The 22,135-nt window shown below is 42.1% G+C and overlaps 1 protein-coding gene across 5 annotated transcripts in view; it reads right to left on the reverse strand.

The window, feature by feature from the left end:
- The window catches only part of NEK1 (NIMA related kinase 1), a 170,410-nt gene that overhangs the window by 26,190 nt on the left and 122,085 nt on the right, over window positions 1-22,135 (reverse strand). For all 5 annotated transcript variants that reach the window (XM_080675792.1, XM_080675791.1, XM_080675789.1 and 2 more), the window contains 3 exons: window positions 17,747-17,899; window positions 9,812-9,988; window positions 7,460-7,580 (listed from right to left, as the gene is read on the reverse strand). In XM_080675792.1, the coding sequence (XP_080531918.1) occupies window positions 7,460-7,580; window positions 9,812-9,988; window positions 17,747-17,899 (451 nt within the window). The remainder of the gene's footprint in view (window positions 1-7,459; window positions 7,581-9,811; window positions 9,989-17,746; window positions 17,900-22,135) is intronic.

The raw sequence follows: 22,135 nt of genomic DNA on the forward strand, positions 1-22,135 counted from the left end.
ATTTGCCTTTCTCTGGTGGTTACCTTTATTGGAGGTTATTAATATCGTGAATACATTTCTGTTCAGTGCCTTCTGTGTTGCACCTGGTTGTGTTGTATTTTGTGCCTTTAAATCAACGCAGGAGAGAGAGAACTACATAACCAGACATCCAGAGAAGAGAGACCATGGGGAGACAAAGAAACAGCCCGCATATGAAAGAAAAGCAGGCATCACCAGAAAAGGAAGTAAACGAAATGGAGGCAAGCAACCTTCCAGAGAAAGAATTCAGAGAAATAGTCATAAGGTGACTGAAAAGAATGGAAGACAAATTCAACAATATGAGTAAGAACCAAGAGGAAATGAAGAAGAACCAAGAAGAAATGAAAAATGACAACGCTGCTGTAAAGAACTCAATAGAAAGAATCATGAGTAGACTAGAAGAAGCAAAGGACTACATCATTGAGCTAGAAGACAAGGTGGGGAAAATTATCCAAGTAGAGCAACTTCTAGAAGAAAAAAATTAAAAAGCAGGAGGAGAGCCTAAGGGAATTTTGGGACAACAAGAAACAAAACAACATCCGCATAATAGGGGTACCAGAAGGAAGGAAACCGAGCAAGGAATAGAAAAACCTGTTTGAAGAAATAATGACAGAAAACTTCCCTGATATAGGGAAGAAAAAACCCACACAAATCCAAGAAGCTCACAGAGTCCCAAGCAAAATGAACCCAAAAGACCGACACCAAGGCACATTATAATTAAATTGGCAAACACCAACGACAAAGTAAGAATCTTAAAAGCAGCAAAAGAGACACAGAAAGTTACATACAAAGGAACCCCCATCAGACTAGCAACAGATTTCTCAACAGAAACTCATCAGGCCAGAAGGGAATGGAATGAAATATACAAAGTCATGCAAAGGAAGGGTCTGAATCCAAGAATACTGTACCCAGCAAGGCTATCAATCAAAATTGAAGGTGAAATCAGGAGCTTCACAGACAAAAAAGAACTAAGGGAATTTATTACCACCAAACCAGCAATGCAAGAAATGCTAAAGGGTCTGCTGTAAAAAAAAAGAAATAGGAAGCGAAGAAGGAACACAGGGGTGAAGAATAAAAATGGCGACAAATAAGTACCTATCAATAATAACTTTAAATGTAATGGATTAAATGCCCCAATCAAAAGACATAGGGTAACGGATTGGATAAGAAAACAAAATCCATATATCTGCTATCTACAAGAAATGCACCTCAGAAAAAAAGACGTACACAGACTGAGGGTGAAGGGATGGAAAAAGGTTTTCCAGGCGAATGGAAATGAAAAAAAAAGCTGGGGTAGCAATACTTATATCTGACAAATTAGATCTCAAAGTGAAGGACATAACAAGAGATAAGGAAGGCCACTTCATAATACTAAAGGGAGCAATCCAACAAGAAGAAATAACTCTGGTAAACATATATGCACCCAATACAGGAGCACCCAAATACATAAAAAATCTCCTGGAGGATATCAAGGGAGAGATTGACAACAATACAATCATAGTAGGAGACTTTAATACCCCACTATCACCAATGGACAAATCCTCTAAACAAAAAATCAGCAAAGAAACATAAATCCTAAACGACTCACTAGACCAGATGGAATTAATTGACATCTTCAGAACATTTCACCCCAAAGCCACAGAATATACATTCTCAAGTGCACATGGGTCATTTTCAAAGATAGACCATATGTTGGGACATAGGCAAAGTCTCCTCAAATTCAAGAAGATAGAAATCATATCAAGCATCTTCTCAGACCACAGTGGCATAAAACTGGAAATCAACTACAATAAAAACAACCCAAAGAAATCAAACACATGGAGACTAAACAGCATGCTATTAAACCATGACTGGGTTACCAGAGAGATCAAGGAAGAAATAAAAAACATCATGGCAACAAATGACAATGAAAATACAACAATCCAAAATCTATGGGACACAGCAAAAGCAGTCTTGAGAGGGAAGTTCATAGCTCTACAAGCCTACTGCAAAAAAACAAGAAACAATGGTAATAAATTACCTAACCCTACAACTCAAAGAGTTAGAAAGAGAGCAACAAGAAAAGCCCAGTGTAAGCAGAAGGAAGGAAATAATAAAGATCAGAGCGGAGATAAACAACACAGAGACCAAAAAAAACAATACAAAAGATCAACAAAACTGAGAGCTGGTTCTTTAAAAGGTTAAACAAGATTGATGAACCTCTAGCCAGGCTCACCAAGAAGCAAAGAGAGAGGACCCAAATAAACAAAATCAGAAATGAAAGAGGTGAAATAACAACAGATCCCACCAAAATACAAAGGATTGTTAAAAAATACTACGAACAACTCTATTCCAACAAACTGGACAACCTGGAGGAAATGGACATATTCTTAGAAAAATATAACCTTCCAAAACTCAATCAGGAAGAATGTAAACAGCTCAATATGGCAGTAACTATGGACGAAATTGAAGCAGTCATCAAAAAGCTTCCAGCAAACAAAACCCGGGGCCAGATGGCTTCACAGGAGAGTTTTACCCAACATTCAAGGAAGAACTAAAACCTATCCTCCTCAGACTATTCCAAAAAATTCAAGAGGAAGGAACACTTCCAAGCTCCTTCTATGAAGCCAGCATCACCCTAATACCAAAACCAGATAAAGACAACACAATGAAAGAGAATTACAGGCCAATATCCCTCATAAACGTAGATGCCAAAATCCTCAACAAAATTCTAGCAAATAGGATCCAGCAGTACATCAGAAAGATCATACACCATGACCAAGTAGGATTTATCCCAGGAATGCAAGGATGGTTCAATATCCGCAAATCAATAAATGTGATACATCACATAAACAAATTGAGAGATAAAAATCACATAGTCATATCAATTGATGCAGAAAAAGCATTTGACAAAATCCAACACCCTTTCTTGATAAAAACTCTCAACAAAGTGGGAAGAGAAGGATCATACCTCAACATAATAAAAGCTATATATGATAAACCCACAGCTAACATCATACTCAATGGGCAAAAACTAAAACCATTTTCCCTAAGAACAGGAACAAGACAGGGATGCCCACTCTCAGCACTCCTGTTTGACATAGTACTGGAAGTGTTAGCCATTGCAATTAGACAAGAAGAAGAAATAAAAGGCATCCAAATTGGAAAAGAAGAAGTAAAGCTGTCCTTATTTGCAGATGACATGGTATTGTACATAAAAAACCCGAAAGACTCCATAAAAAAACTAATAGACTTAATAAATGAATTTGGCAATGTAGCAGGATACAAAATTAATGCCAAGAAATCTATGGCATTTCTATACACCAATAGTGAACTTACAGAAAGAGAGACTAAAAAAGCAATCCCATTTACCATTGCACCAAAAAAATTAAGATACCTAGGAATAAACTTAACCAAGGAGGTAAAAGACCTATACACGGAAAACTACAGGACACTGAAAAAAGAGATAAGAGGAAGACGTAAACAAATGGAAGAACATACCATGTTCATGGATTGGCAGAATCAACATCATTAAAATGTCCATACTACCCAAAGCAATCTATAGATTCAATGCACTCCCCATTAAAATAACAACAGCATATTTCACAGACCTAGAAAGAACTCCAAAAATTCATCTGGAATAAAAAAAGATCCCGAATAGCCACAGTAATCCTGAGAAAGAAGAATAAAGTAGGAGGGATCTCAATACCAGATTTCAAGCTGTATTACAAAGCCACTGTCATCAAAACAGCCTGGTACTGGCACAAGAATAGACATATAGACCAATGGAATAGAATAGAGAATCCAGATATCAACCCAAATCACTATGCTCAATTAATATTTGACAAAGGAGGCATGAACATACAATGGAGTCAGGACCGTCTCTTCAATAAATGGTATTGGGAAAATTGGACAGATACATGGAAAAAAATGGAACTATATCACCAACTTACACCATACACAAAAATAAACTCAAAATGGATACAGGACTTAAACATAAGACGGGAAACCATAAAAATACTAGAGGAATCCACAGGCAGCAAAATCTCAGACATATGCTGAAAGAACTTCTTCACTGATACTGCCCCTAGGGCAATGGAAGCCAAAGAGAAAATAAACAAATGGGACTACATCAAAATAAAAAGCTTTTTCACAGCAAAAGAAACCATCAACAAAACAATAAGAAACCCCACTGTGTGGGAGAACATATTTGCAAATGTTATCACTGATAAAGGTTTAATCTCCAACATCTACAGGCAGCTTATACAACTTAATAAAAGGAAGATAAATGATCCAATAAAAAAATGGGCAACGGACCTAAATAGAATCTTTTAGAAAGAAGACAGAAGGAAGGCCAAGAGACACATGAAAGCATGCTCAAAGTCACTAATTATCCAAGAGATGCAAATCAAAACGACAATGCGGTACCATCTCACACCTGTCAGAATGGGTATCATCAACAAATCAACAAACGACAAGTGTTGGCAAGGATGCGGAGAAAAAGGAACCCTCGTGCACTGCTGGTGGGAATGCAGACTGGTGCAGCCACTGTGGAGAACAGTATGGAGTTTCCTCAAAAAACTGAAAATGGAACTCCCATTTGACCCAGTAATCCCACTCCTAGGAATATATCCTAAGAAACTAGAAACACCAATCAGAAAGGTTATATGCACCCCTATGTTCATGGCAGCACAATTTACAACAGCTAAGATTTGGAAACAGCCTAGGTGCCCGTCAGCAGATGACTGGATCAGAAAACTATGGTACATCTACACAATGGAATACTATGCTGCCATAAAAAAGAAGGAATTCTTACCATTTGTAGCAACCTGGATGGAATTGGAGAACATTATGCTAAGTGAAATAAGCCAGTCAATGAAAGAAAAATACCACATGATCTCACTCATTTGGGGATAATGAAAAACATTATAAACTGATGAACAAAAAGATAGTTACAGAGGCAGTAAAGCATCAAACAGACTGACAAATTACAGCGGGAAGGTTAGGGAGAGGTGGGGGAAATAAGAGATCAACCGAATGACTTCCATGCATGCATATAAGAATAACCAACGGATGCAAAACATTGGGGGGTGAGGGCATGTATGGGAGTGGGGTGGGGGGGAGCAATGGTAAGATATGTACACATATAATACCTTAATAAAAAAAATTAAATCTTGAAAAAAACAAAATAAAAAATAGCCAAAAAAAAAGGTAATGAATACATTGCAGCATGTAATATGAATCCATAAAGGACTTTGAGTTGTGGTTTATCCTATGTAATAAAGAGGGAATATGCTAATTGACCATCACTCAATCACAAAGATGGTTGCACCCACAGCTGAGGCCAAGTTCCCATAAGGAGCCTTAATAAGCAATCAGCAGGGACCTGAGGCTACGCTCTCCCCCGCTCCTGTGGGGCTTGACAGAGGACCTCAGGCCATGTCCCCCACCTGGCAGGTCTTGACAGGGGACCTTAGGCTGTGCCCCCCCACCCGGCAGGGCTTCTCAGGGGACCTCAAGGTGCACTTCCTGTCCTGGTGCTGGGCTAGGGGACCTCAGGCTGCTCCCCCTGCCCCAGTGCCAGGCCGGGTGACCTCAGACTGCAGCCCCTGCCCGGTGGGGCTTGACAGGGGACCTCAGGCTGCGCCCCCACCCTGGTGTCAGGCTGGGGGTCCTGAGACTCCACCCCCCACCCCAGCACCAGGCTAGGGGACCTGAGGCTGTGCCCCCCTGCCTGGCTGGGCTTGACAGGGGACCTCAGGCCATGCCCCCCCACCCAGGGGGCTTGACAGGGGACCTCAAGGTGCACCCCCAGTGCTGGGTCAGGGGAACTCAGGCCGCGCCCCCCACCCAGTGGGGCTTGACGGGGGACTTGAGGCTGCGACCCCTCCCGGAGCTGGGCCGGGGGACCTGAGGCTGCACCCCCCCTCCCGCCTGGCAGGGCTTGATGGTGGACCTCAGGCCATGCCCCCCAACCAGTGGGGCTTGCCCCCTGCCTGGCAGGGTTTGACAAGGGTGGGACTGGATCTAGCCCAACAGGGGGGCAGCCGGGTCTGGGTCTCACGCAATTTTGAGGAGCATATGGGTGGGCGGGGACTTGAGTCTGGGTTCCGTGGTGTGCCCCAGACTCTGACAGGAGGAAGGTTTTCATATACATTTACTAATTTTCTTTCATCTCTGACACTTCTATTATAAAGGGCAAATAGCAATATCGAATTATTTCCTCTAATTAATCCCCTTTTAATATGCACGAATTTCGTGCACCAGGCCACTACTATCCTATGAAAGAGACATCTTGAAAATGCCTAAAGAAAGTTGTCATTTTTTCATGGTGAAGGGACTGGAGTCCGTGTTAATGAAAACACCTTGGTGGCTGTGGTGGCTGGCAGTGGCTGCAGCAGCGGGGTGATGGGGCTGGCGCCTTCCCCTGATCAGCCTGGTCACCTCCTGCAGAGGGAGACCAGACTGTGTCTAGGCCCGTAAGCCATCAGTAGGACATCCCCTGAGGGCTCCCAATCTGTAAGAGGGGGCAGGTTGGGCTGAGGGACCCCCCACCCCCCAGTGCACGAATTTGGTGCACCGGGCCCCTAGTCCATATAATGGAATACTAAGTAGTCATAAGATAGAGGAAACACTGTATGTATTAATATGAAAAATATTCCTGGATTACTGACTAAAAATGTAAAGGATTGAAAATACTGTGTACATTGTATTAAGAACTAATTGAAAAGGGAGGTGGACTATATATTTGTTTTTGCTTATGTACATATTAAAAATATTTGGAAGGAGCAGAGAGTGGGAATTTATTTGGGATAGAGGTGGAAAGAGACTTCTTACTGTATGTCTTTACATACTTGTTGATTTCTGAACATAATGTCTAAAAATTAAATTACTTTTATAAGATATAGGATATAGGGTAATATTAGATTATGACAGTATTTTTTGAACTATATTTTTATTTATTTCAGAGAGGAAGGGAGAGACAGAGATAGAAACATCAATGATGAGAGAGAATCATTTATCGGCTGCCACCTGCATGCCCCACACTGGGGATTGAGCCTGCAACCCAGGCATGTGCCCTGACTGGGAATCGAACCAAACCTCCTGATTCATAGGTTGACACTCAAACACTGAGTCAGGCTGACCGGGCCATGATAGTATTTCTTAAAAGGGAATTATAGCCCAGCTGGCATGGCTCGGTGGTTGAGCATCTACCCTATGAACCAGAGGTCATGGTTCAATTCCCGGTCAGGGCATATGCTTGGGCTGCGGGCCAATCTCCAGTGTGGGGTATGCAGGAGGCAGCCGATCAATGATTCTCTCTCATCATTGATGTTTCTATCTCTCTCTCCCTCTCCCTTCCTTTCTGAAATCAGTAAAAACATATTTTAAAAAAAGGAAAAAAAAGAAATTACAAAATGGGATCCAGGTTTTGACAGATAAGAAAAAAGAGGTAACATACTCAGTTTCCTTTGTTTCCTCAGTCTCACTAATCCACACTTCAGTGACAGGGAAAGGTAAGCCATCATCTTTGTTTGTTCCACTTGGCTCTCCTAGAACTTCTGTTTCCAAATCATCAGGCTCTGAAAGCAAAAGCATAACAAAAAATGTCTCAAAGCAAAATTAGTTTAGAGAAAATGGAATAAATTTCTATAAATTATCATTACTTAGTTTTAGGCTAATGTATTAATGATAACAGTAAAAAGTACTGTGTTAACTCTGTAGTTCAGCTGTGTTTGAAATGACAGATTTTTCCTTTTGCATTTTTCATTGCAATAAAAATACTGAAAAGAAATAATGCACACTGTATTTTTATTGGCATATAAAATTTTCTCTTCCTTAAAATTTCAGTAATATACAATTTGCTTTTAAAGAAGATATAAAAAGTAGTTTAAAAATAACAATATCTGTGATTAGAAACAAGGAAGAAGAATAGACTATAATATCATGGATTAATAACTGACAGGGAAGTTCAATCACCAAAATCTATCTTCAAAAAACCAAAAAAAGAAAAAAATCTTATTACCTAGACTTTTACAATGATATTAAGAACATAATTGAAGTGCACTAAATCTAATTTGCTAGACCTTCAAATAATTAATAACCAGGGTACTACCTCTATTTTCTGGCAGTGGCTCATTTTTTACCTGGTTGATATTTTCTGAAAATAAACAATAATGAAAAGAGTTTTTCTTCTTCCTTTGTTAACTCCTCTCCAATTCTGATATCTATGTTATCTTATTTAAGCCAGCAGCATCCCCTCTTTTTTCCTAAAATTCAAATACTCTTTCCTTCTAGATTTAAAAAGTTTCCAATTAGCAGGCCTATTTAGAAAGATAATTTATATTGTATCAATACTTATAGTTACCTTTTATTCAAATGACCTTTTGGGATTATTCATATAAGGTAAGCACTTGGGGGAAATTCTTTTTTATTTACTTTTTCATGAACAATTGTTCTGTAGCACCTTAATCATATAAATATGACTCATTTTACAAAGTAGATTTGTGATTGTTTTGCTTGCTAAGTCTAAAATATTTACCATGTGGTTCTTTTTAGAAAGTTTGCTGACTCTTGCACTAGGCTATACAGCCTCTATTCTATGCCTAAAAGTGTTTTTATTTTTTTATTTTTTTAAATAAAAGGCTTATGATACCTACTAACTATGATTCTAATGAATAAGAATATTTAAGTTATTATGATGAATTAAAAATGGTCACACATACAGCAAGTCTCTGACATCTGTCTCATCTAGAAAGGGCCTCCTTCTCCCTGCCCCTTGAATTTGGCCCGGTGCTGTGATGGCCTTGACCAACTGAGTATGACTGAAATGTTGCTATGTCTGTTCTAGATCTAGCCTTTAAGAGAACTGGCATTGTCCACCTTGGAATCTGGAAGCCAAAGCCACCCTAAAAGAAGCTCAACTATTCAGGAAAGACTGAATGGCAAGGCCATGAGACTAAAATGAAAAAATGGAACCCAGCTGAGCAGGCCCAGCTGAGGCCTGCCAGGAAAGGGAGCCACATCATCTTGCACCCTCCGGATAAGCCCAGCTGACAGAGGAATACCCCTGAGTGATGCCAGCAATTGTTCTTCTCCAGCAATTAAGGGTTTCTCCACACGGCAGAGAAGGATCTTCCCAATTCCTAACTCACAAAAGTGTAAGATAAAATATAATAGTCGTGTTAAGCCACTAAGTTTTAAGACTAATTTGTTTTCCATGAATAAATAACCGAAACAGAATTATCTCAAAAACGGGTGCTGACATGACAAAAGCCTAAGTAAGACATGTGCACTGGCTTTGGGACTGGGCAACATGCAGAAGTTGAAAGGCTTCAAAGGGACAGTTGGTGAGAGACTGGCCAGTGAAAAAAAGTTATTGGCTAGAAAAGGGGTTTCTTGTTATATAGTAGCAGAAAATTTGGTACCTGTGAAAATAAGAACAACAGAAAATGTTCTTAACAAACTCCGTGATTAGCTAAGGAACTATCCAAGCAGAATGTTAAAGTGCCAGCTACCTTTTCTAGTAGTCTCTGATAAAGTGCAAGACAGAGAATGACTGAAGAAAGAACTGTTTCGTTTATATAAGAATTTAGAAGAGAAAACCCAAAATAATTCCTTCTAGGCTACAAAAGTTTCTTGAGGGAGACATGGCCTCAAGAGTTTCATGGACAAATGAATTTGGTAAATGATACATAGCATATCCCCTTCTTGGAGATTCATAGGCACATTAAAATATTAGAAACTTAGAAAAAAGAAGAGATTAAAGTATTATTCAATTAAATACAGCTCATTTTGACCCTTTAACACATACCATCCACATTTCCTTCTGGTTTCAATGACATCTGTGGAGACACCTCCCTAAACTTTGGACTGTTTGTCTCAACAGAAGAATCAACAGTAGTTGATGGGTTCATTTCAAGTGAAATACAATTTACTTGTTCTTCTCCAGCAATTAAGGGTTTGTACTTCTCCTCTTCAAGAGAAATCTCTGAAACAAAAAAAATGAAAAATCATGCTACATTTTCAAAGTGTTTTACCAGTAACATCATTTACAGAAAAGTTCAAAAATTGCATTCTTATAACAGGTAATTACTGATTAAGCTCTGTTATATATTAGAAATTAATAATTAATACCTTACCCCTCCCTTTCCACCTTGCAATGTCCAGTATTCATAGTCACAACCATTTTGCATTTTCTAGATATCTTTCCTGTTATATAATTCTTACTGCTACATAATGAATACTACTTGGTTTGCTAATATTATGTAGTATATAACAGCTTCCAAACACAAAAGAAGAAAATTTAACTCTTTCATAAAATCATCTTTTTTCTCCAAACATGATTCTTCTCTTCTAAAATTCATCATTAAATCAATGTTAAATAGTTACATCATTTTTCTGGTAAATGCTGTTATGCTAACCTATATTGTACAATATGATTAGATTTTCATTCTCGTACATGACCTTTCTTCTGAAGTTACCAGTTGCCTCATCTTTTTATTTTTTATTTTAATAAATCTTTATTCAGATTATTACAATTGTTTCTCCTTTTTCCCCCCATAGCTCCCCTCCACCCAGTTCCCACCCCACCTTCTGCCCTTACCTCCCCCTCACTGTCCTCATCCATAGGTGTATGATTTTTATCCAGTCTCTTCATGAATCCCCATACCCCTTTCCCCGTGAGAATTATCAGTCCACTCCCTTTCTATGTCCCTGATTCTATTATATTCACCAGATTATTCTGTTCCTCAGGTTTTTAATTCACTTGATTTTTAGGTTCACTTGTTGGTAGATATGTATTTGTTGTTCATAATTTTTATCTTTACTTTTTTCTTCTTCCTCTTCTTTAAGAATACCTTTCAGCATTTCATATAATACTGGTTTGGTGGTGATGAACTCCTTTAGCTTTTTCTTATCTGTGAAGCTCTTTATCTGCCCTTCAGTTCTGAATGATAGCTTTGCTGGGTAGAGTAATCTTGGTTGTAGGTTCTTGCTATTCATCACATTGAAAATTTCTTGCCACTCCCGTCTGGCCTGCATAGTTTCTGTTGAGAAATCAGCTGACAGTCGTATGGGTGCTCCCTTGTAGGTAATTAACTGTTTTTCTCTTGCTGCTTTTAATATTCTCTCTTTGTCTTTTGCTCTTGGCATTTTAATTATGATTGTGTCTTGGTGTGGTCCTCTTTGGATTCCTTTTGTTTGGGGTTCTGTGCGCTTCCTGGACTTGTAAGTCTGTTTCTTTCACCAGGTAGGGGAAGTTTTTGGTCATTATTTCTTCAAATAGGTTTTCAGTATCTTGCTCTCTCTCTTCTTCTGGCACCCCCATAATTCTGATGTTGGTATGCTTGAAGTTGTCCCAGAGTCTTCTTACACCATCTTCAACTTTTTGGATTTTTTTTTTTGCTTTTTGCTTTTTTGGTTGAGTGTTTTTTGCTTCTTTGTATTTCAATTCTTTGACTTGATTTTTGTGTTCCTCTTGTCTGTTTTTGGGTCTCTGTATAATATTTTTTATTTCAGTCAGTGTATGTTTAATTTCTAGTTGGTCCTTTTTCATATCTTCGAGGGTCTCGTTATATTTATTGGCCTTTTCTAGGATATTCTTGAAAAGCCTTATAACCGTGGTTTTGAATTCTATATCCAATCGTTTGTTTTCCTCCATTTCTTTTGTTTGTGATCTGATTCTTTGACGCCACATTTTCACTGCTTCCCTGAGTTGGTAAGGTAGATTTGTGTGCTAGGTTTCCAATATGGCCCAGTGGGTCTGCCTCCCCAGTTAACCTGAGGTGGACACTCTTGGTGCACCCCTTTGGGGACTGTGTGTACAGCCTTGTTGTAATTAAGTCTTGATTGTTGTTGGTATCACTGGGAAGAATTGACCTCCAGGCCAGTTGGCTGTAAGGATCAGCTGTGTCTATGCTGGGAGAAGTTCAGTGCTGGAGACAGCCTTATAGGATTAGACTTGCCAAATTGCAATAGCCTCTGTGCACAGCTTGGATGGGGTGGAATCTCAGTCTTGGCTTCCCGTCAGCCTTGCCCTTGCGCGCACATGCGCGCCTTCAGACCTCTGCCTTCCCCGGCTCCCGAGTCTCCGCCAGAGAGTCCAGACTCCCCCCCACAAGAGTGTGGGTCCCCAGGGGCTCGCCTGGAACTGGGGTTCACTGCAGTCAGAACTGGGGCCCAGTGCAGTCAGGAGCCTCCGACTCCCTTCCACTAAGGAAAGCCTGTGGCAACCTCCGCAGCCTTTGTGCACACTGGCACGTGCGCGCCTTCAGTCCTCCGCCTTCCCCGGCTCCCAAGTCTCCGCCCGAGAGTCCAAATTCCCCCACAAGAGCATGGGTCCCCAGTGGCTCGCCTGGAACTGGGGTCCAGTGCAGTCAGAACTGGGGCTCAGTGCAGTCAGGAGCTTCCGACTCCCTTCCACTAAGGAAAGCCTGTGGCAATCTCCGCAGTCTTTGTGCGCACTGGCACGCGCGCGCCTTCAGACTTCTGCCTTCCCCAGCTCCCGAGTGTCCGCCCGAGAGTCCAGACTCCCCCCGTAAGAGCGTGGGTCCCCAGGGGCTCGCCCGGAACTGGGGTTCAGTGAAGTCAGAACTGGGGTTCAGTGCAGTCGGGGGCTTCCTTCCCCCTTCCGCCAGAGAAAGTCAGCCCGGCTCTCAGCCGCCCTTCCTCTCTGCGTGCACAAAGACCCTTTGCCGTACCTCCAATTCTCTGTGAGCTTTTCTCTTTCCTTCTAGTTGTAGAATTTTCACTCAGCCAGCTTTCCTGTGGTTCTGGATGGTGTCCGTTTTGTCTTTTAGTTGTAGTTTTGAAATTGTTGTGCGAGGCAGCAGTTTAGGTGCTTACCTATGCCGCCATCTTGGTTTCTCTCCAGTTGCCTCATCTTTTAATGCAGTTGCTTTTTAAATTTAATTTTTCATCAGTAATTAACAGGAAAACATTGCTATAAGACTCTCCTAATATGGTCAGGCACAGGAGGTAATTGAGCCATTCCTTTTTTCCTCTTTAGAGAGATCTCTTAACTTCTTAATCTAATTGTATAAGCTGCCCTTCTATTTGGAATTCTCTTTATTCTCAAGAGTAGGAATCTATTTCTCTCTTTCATTACATCTCCTCTTTCCTAGATTCTAAGTCTTTCTTCTTTTAATCCTTTTCCTTTTACCTCACACCATGCATCCCGCCCACCCTCCCTTTCTTCCTTTTTGTTTAATCCCTCATTTATTTATTATTTTTTGTGGATAACATCCTATAGTAGCTTCCTAATATATGAAGGGTAAGTTTTGAGATGTTCCACTCTTGAAAAACATGTTCCCATCTAACACATAATTGAAACTTCACCTTGGTATATAATAGTAGGTTGAAAAGAATTTTCCCTTAGAATGTTTATGAAATTCCCCTGTTCTCTTCTAGTATTTCTGTTGAGGAATGTAATGTCATTTTTATTCCAGATCACTTTCTTTATGAATTGAATTATCAAAACAGACTTTGTACTTTTCTCATTTATTTCAGACTCCTCAGTTTGCTGAAGTACAATTTTAATCATGTCACCCTTTAGTTGTCAGACTAAACTAGGAGAAAATGCAAACTCCTTGGCATTTTATACACCATTATATATACTCTGCCTCACCAGCCTCCTCTCTTCCCACTCAAGTCTAACACTATGTCCTAAAATAATATGTATGTTCTTTTAGCTAGCTGAATATATAATGTTCTCTTTCACAAATAGTTTTTTTTGTATATATAACCTCTCATCCTTTGCCCCTCTCTTAGCTTTAACTTCTATTCATCTTTCAGGTTCTAATCAAGGTTTGGTAATTCCACATTATGCTAGCTCACCACATGTCTCCAAACCAGAAAGTGACACACTGAATTTTTCTGTTTATATCCTTTTTTCCCCAGTAAGTTGACAACTGCTTTAAATAAAGCCTGTACTGTGACTTGTTTAGCATATTCCTTAAAGTCCTGGAGAAATGCTTGGATGTAGTAAATATTTTCTTTTAATAAAATGGATTGGCACAAACTATATCTGTTTTTCAATCCTCATCTGGTATGCTATAACTTCCTTGAATCTTTTATCATTTTCCTATCAAATCCTTACACTCTTTGAACTTTATGTACATACCAGAGGCTCGATGCATGAATTCATGCACGGGTGGGGTCCCTCGGCCTGGCCAGCGATCGGGGCCAGTCAGGGCCACCTGGCCCAGTCCCAATCAGGGCAAAGGGGGGCTGGCTGGCCAGGGGGAGGGGCCATGGGAGGTTGCCTGTGGGAGCACACTGACCACCAGAGGGCAGCTCCTGCATTGAACGTCTGCCCCCTGGTGGTCAGTGCACGTCATAGCTACCGGCCGGTCGTCTGGCTGAGGCTTTTATATATATGGACTAGAGGCCCAGTGCACGAAATTGTGCACAAGTACGGTCCCTAGGCCTAGCCTGCAATCAGGGCCATCTTCCCTGGCTGCCAGCAGCTGGCCCCACCCCCTGCCACCACCCACCCTGGATCCCCATTTGCCATCTGGCAATGGGAGCCTGTTGGCCAGGGAGAGGGACCGAGAGGTCGGCCGTTCCCACCTGCTCACCGGCCCTACCGCTGCCACGGGTCGCCCTCTGTGTGTAGGGTGACTGGTGGGGTGGGGGCCTTGGCCTGGTGCTGCGTGCATCCCCCGCCACCCGCCCCGGTTCCCTGTTCGCCATCAGCGATCGGAGCCTGCAGGCTGGGGGGAGGGACCAAGAGGTTGGCCGTCCCCCCACTCGCCAGTCCTGACCCCTGCCGCCACCCACCCCAGTTCCCAGTTCGCCTTTGGCAATCGGAGCCTGCAGGCCAGGGAAAGGAACCAAGAGGTGGTCAGTGCACCTCATAGTAACTGGTCGAGAGGTCGTTCTGCTGTTATGGTCACTGGGCTTTTATTATATAGGACTAGAGGCCCGGTGCACGAAATTCGTGCACGGGGGGGGATGTCCCTCAGCCCAGCCTGCACCCTCTCCAATCTGGGACCTGGTGGGATCGGGCCGAAACGGGTAGTCGGACATCCCTCTCACAATCCAGGACTGCTGGCTCCTAACTGCTCGCCTGCTTGCCTTTCTGATTGCCCCTAACCGCTTCTGCCTGCCAGCCTGATCACCCCATAACCACTCCCCTGCCAGCCTGATTGATGCCTAACTGCTCCCCTGCCAGCCTGTTTGCCCCTAACTGCCTTCCCCTGCAGGCCTAGTACCCCCCAACTGCTCTCCCATGTAGGCCTGGGTCCCCCGCAACTGCCCTTACCTGCAGACCCAGTCACCCCCAACTTCCCTCCTCTGCTAGCCTGGTCCCTCCCAACTGTTCTCCCCTGCTGGCCTGATTGCCCACAACTGCCCTCCCTTGCAGGCCTGGTTCTTCCCAACTGCCCTCCCCTGCTGGTCAAAAATGTGTCCACATGGGGGCAGGATCTTTGACCACATGGGGGCAGCCATCTTCTGTGTTGGAGTGATGGTCAATCTGCATATTACTCTTTTATTAGATAGGATAGAGGCCTGGTGCATGGGTGGGGGCCAGCTGGTTTGCCCTCCTAAAGGGTGTCCCGGATCAGTGTGGGGGTTCCCTTGGGGTGTGGGGCAGCCTGGGAGAGGGGCCTGTGGTGGTTTGCAGGCCAGCCACGCCCCCCGGCAACCCAAGCAGAGGCCCTGGGATCTGGGATTTATTTATCTTCTACAATTGAAACTTTGTAGCCTGGAGTAGAGCCAAGCCTTCTGCTTGCTCCATGGCAGCAGCCATTTCTATTGGGGATTTATGTATCTTCTAGAATTGAAACTTTGTAGCCTTAAGTGGAGGCCAAAGCAGGCCAGGGCTGAAGAAGCTTGGCTTCCTCCATCACCACGGGCAACCCTAGCCTCCTGCTTTCTCCAGCTCCATGGCTGCCGCCATTTCTGTTGGATTTTATTTATCTTCTATAATTGAAACTTTGTAGCATTGAGTGGAGGCCTAGGCTGGCAAGGGCAGACGGAAGGCTTGGCTTCCTCCATTGCCAGGGAAACCCAAGCCTCCCTCCTGCTCTCTGTGGCTGCAACCATCTTGGTTGGGTTTATTTGCATATTCCCTCCTGATTGGCTGGTGGGCGTGGCTGGTGGCCATGGCTTGTGGGTGTAGCGGAGTGATGATTAATTTGCATATTACTCTTTTATTAGATAGGATATATTAGAGGCCCGGTGCATGACATTCATGCACTGGGGGGCGGTCCCTCAGCCTGTCCTGCACCCTCTTGTAGTATGGGACCCCTTGGGGATGTTCGCTTACTGGCCAGCAAGTAGATATCCTTCTCGCAGTCTGGGACCCCTTGCTCCTTACCGCCTACCTGCTCGCTGCTCCTTACCGCTTGGCTTGCTGCTCCTTAGTGCAGCTGCAGAGGCGGGAGAGGCTCCTGCCACCACGGCTGTGCTCGCCAGCCATGAGCTCGACTTCTAGCTGAGCGGTGCTCCCCCTGTGGGGCAGCTCCTGTGTTGAATGTCTGCCCTGGTAGTCAGTGCGCATCATAGCGACTGGTCATTCTGCTGTTTGGTCAATTTGCATATTAGGCTTTTATTATATAGGATGGTGTTGAACAACTGAACAACCAAAGGCCAAAAAAAAATGTCTAGACACAGACCCTACACACTTCACAAAAAATTAACTCAAAAATCGATAGCAAACCTAAATGTTAAATGCAAAACTATGAAACTCCTAGAAGGTAACACAGCAAAAAATCCTGATGATCCTGAGTTTGACAAGGACTTTTCAGATAGGATATCAAAGGCAAAATCCATAAAAGACAGAATTAATAAAATGTGCTTCATTAAAATTAAAAACTTTCCAAAAAAATTTAAAGACTTTCATTCTGTGAAAGACACTGTTGAGAATGAGAACACAAGTCAGACTGGGAAAAATTATTTGCAAAAGACATCTATATATATAATAGCCTAAACCCGTGGTCGGCAAACTGCGGCTCGTGAACTACATGCAGCTCTTTGGCCCCTTGAGTGTGGCTCTTCCACAAAATGCCACGGTCTGGGCAAGTCTATTTTGAAGAAGTGGCGTTAGAAGAAGTTTAAGTTTAAAAAATTTGGCTCTCAAAAGAAACTTTAATCGTTGTACTGTTGATATTTGGCTCTGTTGACTAATGAGTTTGCCGACCACTGGCCTAAACAATCGAACGACCAAACTGACCACCAGGGGATAGATGCTCAACGCAGGAGCTGTCCCCTGGTGGTCAGTGCGCCCCCACAGCCAACCTCCTGCAGCCCCTCCCCCTGGCCGGCCAACCTCCTGTGGCCCCTCCCCCCACCCACCCCAGCCAGGCCAAGGGACCCCACCCATGCACGAATTGTGCACCAGGCCTCTAGTAAATACATAAAGGACTGTTAAACAAAATATATAAAGAACTCTTAGAACCAAACAGTAGGTAAACAAACAATACAATTAAGAAAAGGGCAAAAGCTGGCCAGTTTGGCTTAGTTGGTTGGAGTGTTGTCCCAAACACTGAAAGGTGGTAGTTCGATTCCTGGTCAGGGTATACACCCAGGTTTATTAGTTCATTTTGTTCATTAGATTCCACAAATTAGGGAGATCATATGGTATTTGTCTTTCTCTGACTGGCTTATTTCACTTAGCATAATGATTTCCAGGGTTCCTTCTTTTTAGCAGTTACATAATATTCCATTGTGTAAATGTACCACATCTTTTAGTTTAATTTTTAATATTACTTCCAGTATAGAACAACAACTAGTTTATGCTTACCACTTGTAATGGTTGTGTTTTCCAATAGTTCTGTCTGCAGCTGTAGTTCAGCTTCTCCAAGTATCTTTAGAACAGAATCTGTGGGGCTTTTCCCCCAGACTTTTCTTGGAGATCCTCCAGGATCTAATTTAATAACCTCTCCCACTGTATGTCCTATAAGAAAAAGATACGATTTCAATGAAATAACATAATTTAGCATTATTAGAGGCCTGGTGCACAGATTCATGCACCTGTGGGGTCCCTCGACCTGGCCTGTGGGGATCAGGGCAAAACTGGCTCTCAAACATTCCCCAAGGGGTCCCAGATTGTGAAAGGGCACAGGCCAGGCTGAAGGACATCACCAGTGTAGGAATCCATGCACTGGGCCTCTAGTATGCATATAAGATCTTTGGTTAAATCTCTTCCTGCCCTCCCCCACCTTCCCTCTGAGATTCATCAGTCTGTTCCATGTTTCCATGCCTATGGTTTCAGCTCCTGCGTTGAGCATCTGCCCCCTGGTGGTCAGTACGTTTCATAGCTACCACCCCATCGGCCAGCCAGCCAGTTGCTTAGGCTTTTATATATATATATATATATATATATACACACACACACACACACACACACACACACTAGACTAGAGGCCCGGTGCACGAATTCATGCACCAGTGGGGTCCCTTGGCCTGGCTTGTGGGATCAGGCCGAAACCAGCTCTCCAACATCCCCCTAGGGGTCCTGGATTGCGAGAGGGCGCAGGCCAGGCCGAGGGACCCCACCAGTGCACAATTGGGGCCAGGGAGGGACACAGGAGGTTGGCCAGCTGGGAAGGGACCGCGGGAGGGCTCCAGGGCCTGTCTGGCCCGTCTCACTCAGTCCTGATCAGCCGGACCCCAGCAGCAAGCTAACCTACCGGTTGGAGTGTCTGCCCCCTGGTGGTCAGTGCATGTCATAGTGAGCAGTTGAATGGCCTTAGCATATCATTAGCATATTACGCTTTGATTGGTTGAACAGATGACCGGACACTTAGCATACTAGGCTTTTATTATATAGGACTAGTGGTCCGGTGCATGAAATTCATGCATGGGAGGGTGTTCCTCAGCCCGGCCTGCACCCTCTCCAATCTGGGACTCCTCGGGGGATGTCCAACTGCCGGTTAAGGCCCAATCCTTGGCAGTAGGACATCCCTCTCGCAATCCGGGACTGCTGGCTCCTAACCACTCATCTGCCTGCCTGCCGATCTCCCCTAACCACTCTGGCCTGATGGCCTTCTCACACCCAACTGCACCCCCAGCGGACTTCTCGCACCCAACTGCCCCCCACTGCCGGCCTGCTCGCCCCCAACTGCCTCCTCTGCCAGCCTGCTTGTCCCCAACTGCCCCCCCTGCCAGCCTGCTCACCCCCAACTGCCTCTGCCTCAGCCCCGCCACCATGGCTTTGTCCAGAAGGTCTCCCAGAAGGTCTCCTGGTCTAATTAGCATATTACCCTTTTATAAGTATAGAAGACTAGTAGATAAGGCAGATTCATGGTCTTCTATCCAACTGAGTGCTTCATGAGAAATAAAGGTTATATCAAAAAGAGCATATGATGATGATGCGTAAGAAAAGACTTTTAGGAAATGAATGATGAATAATAAAAGAGAAACAACTGACACTAATAATAAAAATATATCTATAATTACTTTTTAAATACTAAATAATTAAACTGTAGTTTTAGGGATTATAAAAATAAAAAATATATTATGTTTCTATAAAATTTTTACTTGAGAAAAAAAGCAATTATTGGGAGAGCACAAAAAAGATAAAATATAAATGAATACTTTTTCTATGAATTTAATTGAAGAGAATAGAAAACAAATCCTAAGCTAAATGCACTTATCGATTAAGAGTAGAGAAAAGTATATCTAAGAAATTTTGTTTTATTTTCTTATATATCTTAAGTAGGCAACTGCACTTTCTTTTTGACAATAATAATTTTGGGTAAACTTGAAAAATAAAATTAGGAAAGCAAAAATATGGGAAATTATCTGTTGAACTTTGAATTTTCAGAATGTTTGTTAATAATACCTTTAGCACTTAGGTATCTAGCAGTAATAGATAGAATATAATTTCAAATAATATGGGGTATAAGTCATAAACTTTCAATGGTACCCAAATATTTACTGATACAAATTTTGTGTACCAGTTCCATGGGAGTAAGTACCTGCAAATTAGCAGGTAATAATCAGTTTGTACAGTCAAAAAGATTACCAACAGGGAACCAATTAAAAAAAAAAGATGGTTGAAAAGAGTAGAGAACCCAAAAATAGACCTATGACTTACAGCCACTTGGTGTTTGACAAAGATGCCAAAGCAATGTAATATGTGTTTGGGGTCTCTTTAACAAAGGAAACTAGAAAACTGAATGTTCATATGAAAATATATACTAGTATATACTTCATACCCTTCGATGCAGGGAGGGAAAACCAGGTGGAACTGGTGGTCTCTGAGCAGAGGTGGCGGAACTGGAAGTCTAGGGTGGCAAAAGTGGCTTACGTTGGCAAGAAGAGTGCTGAAGAGTAGAAAACTACACAAACAGAGAATTCAGGAGAACTGTAAAGAGTCCCTTCGAGTCTTAAGCTGAATAATGATCAGCACATGTGTGAGGAAATTACTGTAGTCTAGAAAAAAGACCACCCGAAAGGAGTAGAAGGAGCAATACTTGGAGTTTACACAGGATCAGAAGTAGTCCCTGTTCCCACCAGCCAGAAAAGCAAATCTTATAATCCACAAGGCATCAAGTACATTACTCAGAGAGGTCTTTGACTCGGTAAAGGGAGAAAAATTAGCTACAGACTAAACATTGTTTTGGCTCCATCTAACAAAGCTTAAAAGCAAGACATAAAAGGGTCAAATGTTTTACAAATGAATTGTGTCTCAGAACAAAAAGAACAAAAATATTTACAGAAACACAAAAATATATAGCACCCATCAAAGTAAAATTAACTGCTTGCCCTCCAAACAAAATTTATCAAGCCTGCATAAAAAAGCAACTGAATTCAACTTATATTAAATAGAAAAAAAGTCTATCAATCAAAACCAAACCCCAAAAATGACAGAGATGATGTTATTAGTAGATAGGGATGTTTATAACTGTCATTATGACTGAATTCCATATGTTCCACAAACTAGAGACAAGACTGCTGATGATACTCACAGATAAGGAAAACATTAACAAGATCTATATTGAACATCTAGAAAGGAGCACTGAAAAATATAATGGCAAACAATCTGATGAAAACGATATACTCACAAATCCAAGAAGCTCAACAAAACCCAAGTAAAAGAAACATGAAGAAAAATGACATAAAGGTATGCCATAATCAAATTTACTAAAACAAAAGCTTAGTGAGAAAATCTAAAAAGCATTGAGAAGAAATAAGACATATTAATACTAATAATGAAGACTAAGAATAAAAGAAAAAGAAAGAGCTTGGCATGTTTTAAAAGAAGTGAGAAGTGAGTAGGTAGAAAGAAGTAGATAGGTCAATAGGCAAGGGAAAACCTCAGGAGAGCCTAGTGGACTATGAAAGGGACTTTGGATTTTTGTTCTAATTGCCATGGAAATCACTTGTTTTAAAATGGGAGAATGATGTGATATACTTTGACCCAATTAGCATAAAATATTTTCAAGTCTCTTTCTTCATAAAGTTTCACTGACTCTAAATTGCTACCAAGTAACACCAACCTACATCTCTATTGCCCTTCATAGCTCAGCTTCCTTAAAAGGTTCTAATTTTTTTAAAATTTATTGTCTAAAGATTTACATATGTCTCCTTATTCTCTGATTGACTCCCACCCCAGCCATTCCCACCCCGGGCAAGCCCCCACCACCCCAATGTCTGTGTCCATTGGTTAATTTTTTTTTTTTAACTTCCTCACCTTCCATTTGCTTCTTAATTCCTAGGCTCTATTTCTGCCCCTGGCACTCTAATGACACTGCTGTTATCAAGATCACAATGCCTTTTCCTGGACAAAACTAGTGTAAATTTTTTAGCCCTCAACTTGTCATCACTCTTTCTGAAGTCTTCTCTTCTTCCTTGTAATCCAGGCCACACTCAATTTCCTAACTCTAAATGTTCCTCATTTTGTTTTCAAAGTTTTTCTTCCTCTGACAAACTCCTAGAAGAGTTTCACATAAAGCCCTTATAGGCCTGTCTCCAAGCATATCATACATGTGTCCTCTTTTCTTTATCATCTTTCAGCAACTCAGTGAAAGTTATCAATACTTTTTGTCTATATTAGTACAAGGCCTTTAAAAAATGGTCTCAAGGACTTTTTAATCCTGAGTAAGATGGAATCAGATACTGGATTGTGCCATTGCCCAAATAACCAAAACAATTGAGAAAAATTTCTAAAACAACAATTTCAAGA

This window comes from Plecotus auritus (genome assembly GCF_963455305.1).
Source record: "Plecotus auritus genome assembly, chromosome: 6".
In the NCBI taxonomy this organism is placed as follows: Eukaryota; Metazoa; Chordata; class Mammalia; order Chiroptera; family Vespertilionidae; genus Plecotus; species Plecotus auritus.